Consider the following 7,073-nt stretch of genomic DNA (forward strand, 5'->3'; position numbering starts at 1 on the left):
GTGAGGGGGTTTTTGATAATAACAACAATAATGAAAACAGTAACTATGATGGTAATATTGGAAATAATGAAGTAGATAATTTAATAATCATAATGATTATTATAAATAGTAAATCATCATCATTCTTTCATCATCTTTATCATATTTATCATCATATTATAAACGTCTTTGATGACAATCAGATCCCCGGCCCTCTGATCTGTAAAGTCCCACAGAAAAACAAATATCATTTTCTAAAACACTCTCTATCTCGTGTCATGTCACTTACCATCCATATGAATCTAATATTTCCTGCCCTGCGTTCCGTTGGGTTTTTCGTAGCTCACTAAGCGCAAAAATTTCAAACGAACGGTTGTAGCAAGAAGTGATACGCCTAGCAAACGACGCGTATATTGTTTACCAACACAACTAATGTAGAATTCCAGGAAATATTTTTCGGTGTGGATTCTTCATATGAATTTTTTGTATCAGGGGAAAAATGAATATGATATACAAAAGATAAAAAGATGACTGTTATAAATACTAGCATAAATAAAAGCCATAGTAAATTTGTCTAAACACAAAATATGAAACACAAAAATGCTCGTGTGTCAAGTTTACATTTGATCACCACCTTAGCGCTACAGACCGTTCCGTTCGAGCGTTTTCTTTGTTGCGCACAAAAGTATTCCGTATTTTCCAACGGATCGCAAGGCTGAAGACGTTCAATAAATCGCATTCTCTACCTAGTGTGTTTTTTATGTATTTTTTGGGAAAACATTTTGACTGCATTCGCAAAACAAGGTTGTTGATTGCTTCGTCAACCTCAACACGCATGCTACGTTTACTACTTTCCTGTTACTTATCGATCATGGCTTTAACGAAATTCGTCGCAGTGGTTTGAACTTGGTCTGCTAAAAAAAGAGTTTCTCTCGCTTAATGCCCACCATTTCGAAACCTTATCCTTAGAACTTCCTCTGTTTAGCGAATAAACTACCCTTGTAGAATTTTTTTTTTCTTTTTTTTTTCTTTCTTTTCTTTCTTTCTATCCAAGGTCATATTCTTTTCCCCCGTCTCTTGAACTTCATTGTCTAAGATATTTAGCTGCAGTCAGTCAGTTAGCTTTTCGTAGGTCTGTAGCCCAGTAGGTGATATGCGTATTCTCTCTTTTGATACTGAGAAACGCCCCCTTTTCGCATTCTTAACGTGAGAAGGACAACCGGCCTACATTACTCGTTGTAGGGAAAACCTTAGTGCATTGTTTATTAACCTCCTACTGCGTCTGCCTCGTTTAAAGGGTTCACCAAACTTTTTAGACCACTGACTTTCATGGCAAACCCTTGATTTCTCATCGACCCCCAGACATGTACAGAAGCTGAATATTAATAATAATAAAGTTGATGTGCCCGTTTTCATATACATTAGTGAGGGGAACTGCATATCAAACCAGCGAAAACGGTTGTTCTGTATTCCTCCCTCTGTGAATATCTCTCATGAATTAAAGGAAAAACTGTTTGCTGTTATTGTGGACAAATCCCAAGCAATGTACATGCATATGATGTTGGAATTCAACATAAAGGTGTTCACACTTATTGAAATACGTAAAGACACTCATGATAAATGAATATGTCGCCATGAAATACTGGGAAGTTAAGAAAAGGGGAAACGTCCTTTAGTGTTTATTTGGTGCAAGTGTCATAACTGTGTCACCCAACTCCCTTTTAATAAGTTTAAGATAAGATAAATAGATAATGTAAAAAAAAGGAATTATATATATATATATAAAATATTTTATATATATATATATATATATATATATATATATATATATATATATATATATATTAGAAACGTATCAGCAGTTTAAGGGTAAATAGACAATGTAAAAAAAAAAAAAAGTTATATACATATATAGATTTGAAACGTATCAGCAGTTTATAGTTCACGTATTTTTATATCATAATCATGACCATCATCACCATCATCATCATAATCATCATAATAATCATCACCATCCCCATTCCCATCCTCATGTTCATCATTTCCATCATTATCATCATCGTCCCAAAATCACCATCATCATTTCCCTCATCATTATCATCATTTTCGTCATTGCCACCATTATCATCATCGTCATTATCATCATCGTCATTATCATCATCGTCATTATCATCATCGTCATTATCATCATCGTCACATCATTATCATCACATCATCATCATCATCATCATCATTCATGTATTTATCATTATTATTATTTATTTTTCTCCCTTTTTTATTCCCTATTTATCCTCATTTATCGTTTTTTTATCTCTTATTTACTTGTTTATCTCCTTACTATTTGCTTATTTATCTCCTTATTTATTTGTTTATTTGTCTCTTTTTTTACTTGTTTTTATCTCCTTATATATTTGTTTTTCTATCTCCTTGTTTATTTGTTTGTTCCCTTTCCTTATTTATCTGTTTATCCATCTACTTATTTATTTGTTTATTAATTCCTTATCTGTTTTTCCATCTCCTTATTTATTTGTTTATTAATTTCCTTATTTATTTATTCATCTCATTTATTTGTTTATTCGTCTCCTTATTTATTTGTTTATTCTTTTCCTTATTATTTATCTCTTATTATTTGTTATTCACTAATTTTCTTGTTTATCTGTAATTTTTTTTCTAATATTTTCACCAGATATTTTTTTTTTTCCTCCATTTTTTCATTTACTTATTAACTGATTTACTTATATTACTTAAATTTGATTACTTACACGATTACTTGTATTTAGTCTACTTGTTTCTTTGTTTATCTACTTTTTTTTTGTTTATTTATTTGTTTCTTTTTTATTTATTGTTTCTTTTTTATACTTGTTTCTAGTTTATTTACTTGTTTCTTTTATTTACTTGTTTCTTTTTTATTTATTAGTTTTTGTTCATACTTGTTTCTTTGTTTTTTACTTGTTTCTTTGTTTATCTTTTTTTTCTTTTTCTCTCTCACCAGGAAAACTGACGTAATTTCACGCAGGGAAAAGTTAGCATATTTAACAATCTATTCAATTATCTAATTATCTTTTTAGTCATCTATTCATTATCTATTTAATTATCTATTTATTTGTCTACTTAATCATCTTTTAATTATCTATTTGATTATCTGTCAAATTATCTATTAAGTTACCTAATTGATTATATATTTAATTATTACTTACCATTTAACGCTTCCTCCCACCAGGTCATTGGCGCAAACGCACAGTTAATGATCTATTGAACTATCTATCGAATTACCTTTGAATTATCTATTTTAAATTTCTTTATTAATTATGTATTTCTATCCAGTTAACTATCTATTCAACTCTCTATGTAATTACCTTATTATCTATTTCCATCCAGTTAATCATCTATTCAACTCTCTACCTAATTTCCTTATTAATCATTGTTTTTCTCCAGTTAATCATTTATTCAACTCTCTACTTTAAATTGCCTTATCACCTATTTCCATCCATTTAATCATCTTATCAACCCTTTACCTAATTCCCTTATCCATTTCCCTCCAGTTAATCATCTGTTCAATTTCTAACCTAATTTCCTTATTAATTATCCGTTCTCTCCGTCCATCGCTCTCTCCCCACCAGGCCATTGGCGCAACTGCACGGAGTCGGAGTTCGCGTGCGCCGACGGACGCCAGTGCATTCCAAGTCGAAAGCGACCCACTTGTCGAGATTCGGGCGGAGACTGCGCCGACCAGTCAAAATTTTCTCAATGCAGTAGTAGGTATTTAAGGGACAGGGGTGGGGTGGGGTGCTTTTTTGGGTTTGGGGAAGGAAGGATGGGGGTGGGGGGGGTTTGGTTGTGGGTTGGCTGGTTTGGTGGTTGGTTTGGGTTTGTGTGTGTGTGTGTTTGTTTGTGTGTTTGTGTGTGTTTTGTTTGTGTGTGTGTGTGTGTGTTACTGTCGTTCGTATCGTCTTTTTTCTGTCTCTTTTTTTTTATTTTTAATTTTTTTATTTATTAATTATTTTAATTCTCAGGAGGTTCGGTGAGATCGGTTTGCGTTGTGGTGTGTTTTTTCTCTGTTTAAATGTGTCCCAGTTTGCTTTTTTGTGTGTGTCTGCCTCTGTTTGTATTTTTTTGATCAGATTATGTTTGCGTATATGTCTGTCTACCTCCGTTTGTTTATGTTTGTGTATGCATATCTGTTATGTAATACTTCTGTTTCTGTTTTCTCTATGCCACATGTCTGTGTGTCTTATATATCATCATCATCATCAAGGGGCTAACGCCGACGGGGGCGCATGGCCGCATCCCCCCTTCGCTTCCAGCCACGAGGATCCCTCGAGGCGAGTCTCCAGGCAGGCACACGGCCCATCTCTAGTTCCTCACGACAGGTCTCGTCGGGGCTGCCCAAGCCATGATCTCCTAGGACGTCCCACAGGTCTCCTCCACCCAGGGTTGTCTCGCAGAGAGACAACCTGGTGGGCAGGGTCGTCCATAGGGAGGCGAGCTAGGTGGCCATATACCCTGAGTTGGCGATCCCGGATTATGCAAGTAACAGGTCCATGCCAGTCTCACGGTGTAACCGCCGGTTGGGACACGGGGTCCTGCCAACTGCCCCCATGACCCGGGCGAAGGGACTTGTTACAAAAGGCATCAAGGCGAGACTCCAAGGCACTGGATAGCGTCCAGGTTTTCATTTCCCCATAGAGCAAAACTGGAAGTATCAAGGCCCTGAAGACACGCAGCTTGGTCCTTTGCATAGGTACCGACATCTCCAACGCTCTTGATGATCGAGTTCATGGCTCCTGTTGCCAGCCAATCCGTCTACTGACTTCCTGGTCTGACAAACCCAGAGATATGACTACGCTACCAAGGTATGTAAAACTTTCTGTGACTTCAACGTCCTCGCCGCAAGCAGGGATGGGACTGAACGGGTTCCCCTAACGGGCCCCCCAAAGTCCTGAATCTTGGTCTTGGTCCAGGAGACCTCTAGGCCTAGGGGCTTCGCCTCATTGCTAAAATGCATCAAGAGCCGCCACAAGTGACCCCAAGGACTCAGATAGGATGGCAACATCGTCGGCAAAGTCAAGGTCCGAGACCTTAATATTGCCTAGTGTTGCTCCGCACTGACTTTGGCTAGTAGCTCTGCCCATTATCCAGTCCATACAAGGTGAAAAGTGTGGGTGCAAGGACACAGCCTTGCCTCACCCCTGAATTAACAGGGAAGAAGTTCAAACATACCCCCACCACACTTTACAGCACTTTCAGTACCAGTATAGAGGCTGCTATCAGGCCAATAATCTGTGTCGGAATTCCCCTGAGCCTCAGGATCTCCCATAGCGATTCCCGATGACACCGAGTCAAACGCCTTCTTGAGGTCAAATGTAGGCTGCAAGCAACCCACGACCAAACTCACGACGGGTTCCACAATTACTCGAAGCGCTAGTATAGGGTCTATTGTGGACTTGCCAGGAGTAAATCCAGACTGCTCGGTCTCTGGTGCCTCAGTAGGTGGTTGCGGATCCATTTCAGAAGAATGTGGAGCGAGAACCTTGCCTGGTATGCTGAGCAGTGTAATGCCACGGTAGTTGCTACAGTCCCATCGATCCCCTTTCCCCTTCCAGAGAGGGATGACCACCCCCCTCAGCAGGTCAGGGGGAAGGGTACCAGACTGCCAAATGGCAGTCAGGACGTATGCAGGCCCGAGCCATAGGTTCACCCCCACCCTTTAGCAGTTCAGCAGGGATATCACATATGCCTGCAGCTTTCCCACTTTTCAGCTTGGAGATCGCCAGCCAAACCTCTGTTAGGGTAGGAGGTTCCTCGCTGATGGGTGGGCCCGGCACAGGAAACGAGACATCGCTTGCATCCAAGCTAACTGTTGGAGGATCCACCGGTACAACTGTTCAAAATACTCAGCCCAACGTTCACGAACCCCAACATGATCTGAGATGATCCGTCCATCCGCTGATCGGACTGCAGTCATCTGTGAGGAGGGCTTAGGGTTCAGTTTTCTCAGGGCTTGGTAGGCAGGGCGAAGGTCATTTACCAAGAAATGGCCTTCGACTCCTCAGCAAGATTCTGATGAACTGTTCTTGTCCCTTCTCAGCAGTGCCCGAGCCCTACGCACCATGGAACGACGCAAGACTTGATTCCCATTCAGCCGAGCCTTGCGACACGCTTCAGTGGCCTCTAATGTCTCCAGGGGGATGGTATTCTGCCTTGTCCTTGGGCGTACGCCAATGGACTCCTGAGCTGCTTCGAGTGTTACGCGCTTGAAGGACTCCCACAGAGCAACTGGATCCGTCAGGTTGCTGGTTTCTGAGAATCGGTCAGAGACTGCGTGGCGAACCCACGGGCACACTCCTCCTCCCTTAGTCCGTCCAAGTGAAACACCTTAGGGTGGCCACTGGAGGGACGGGGAGTTTTGAAGTGGACCCGCAGGGTAGCCACAAGCAGCCTATGGTCGGTGCCACAGAACTCAGCACTCCGGTAAACCCTGCAGTTCTGGAGGAATCCCATCGCGTGCTGACAAGAATGTGGTCGATCTCCTTGGCCCCCTGTACCCGTATCGCTGTACCAAGTCCAGCGATGCGAGTTGGAGCGCGGTACCAGGAGCCAGAGATCCTCATTTTCTGGGACCTAGCAAAGTCCCGGAGAAGGAGGCTATTCTCGCTGCTGGGATCAGCTCCCGAGCCATGGGGGGCCCACAGACATCTCGTAGCCAGCTCGGTCACAGCCGGATACCGCATTGAAGTCGCCCAGGACAATGCGAATGTCTCGCCGGGGGCATCGTCTGCCCACAGATGCGAGTTTGGCGTAGAACGCTCTTTCACATCGGTTTTATGTAATCGGTAGGAGCGTATACAGCAATAAGAGACATGAAGCCAAAAGCATGCTTCAGTCTCAATGCCATGATACGCTCATCAAACGGTGTCACCTCGACTACCCCAGGCTGAAGTCGACTGGAGATGGCTATGGCTACACCGGAGGTGGTGACCATCGCGCGGCCCGACCAGTAGTAGGTGTAACCACCCACACTGATCGTGCCGCTACCAGGTCTTCTCACCCCTGAGAGGGCAGCCACCTCAACTCCCAGTCGCTTCAATTCCCGT

The 7,073-nt window shown here is 41.6% G+C and overlaps 1 protein-coding gene across 1 annotated transcript in view; it reads right to left on the minus strand.

The window, feature by feature from the left end:
- The window catches only part of LOC119579865, a 20,266-nt gene extending 17,062 nt beyond the window's left edge, over positions 1-3,204 (minus strand). The window contains exon 1 of the mRNA XM_037927715.1: positions 3,177-3,204. Within this exon, the coding sequence (XP_037783643.1) occupies positions 3,177-3,204 (28 nt within the window). The remainder of the gene's footprint in view (positions 1-3,176) is intronic.
- Positions 3,205-7,073: the final 3,869 nt, after the last annotated feature.

The sequence above is a fragment of the Penaeus monodon genome, chromosome 13, assembly GCF_015228065.2.
Source record: "Penaeus monodon isolate SGIC_2016 chromosome 13, NSTDA_Pmon_1, whole genome shotgun sequence".
Taxonomy (NCBI): domain Eukaryota; kingdom Metazoa; phylum Arthropoda; class Malacostraca; order Decapoda; family Penaeidae; genus Penaeus; species Penaeus monodon.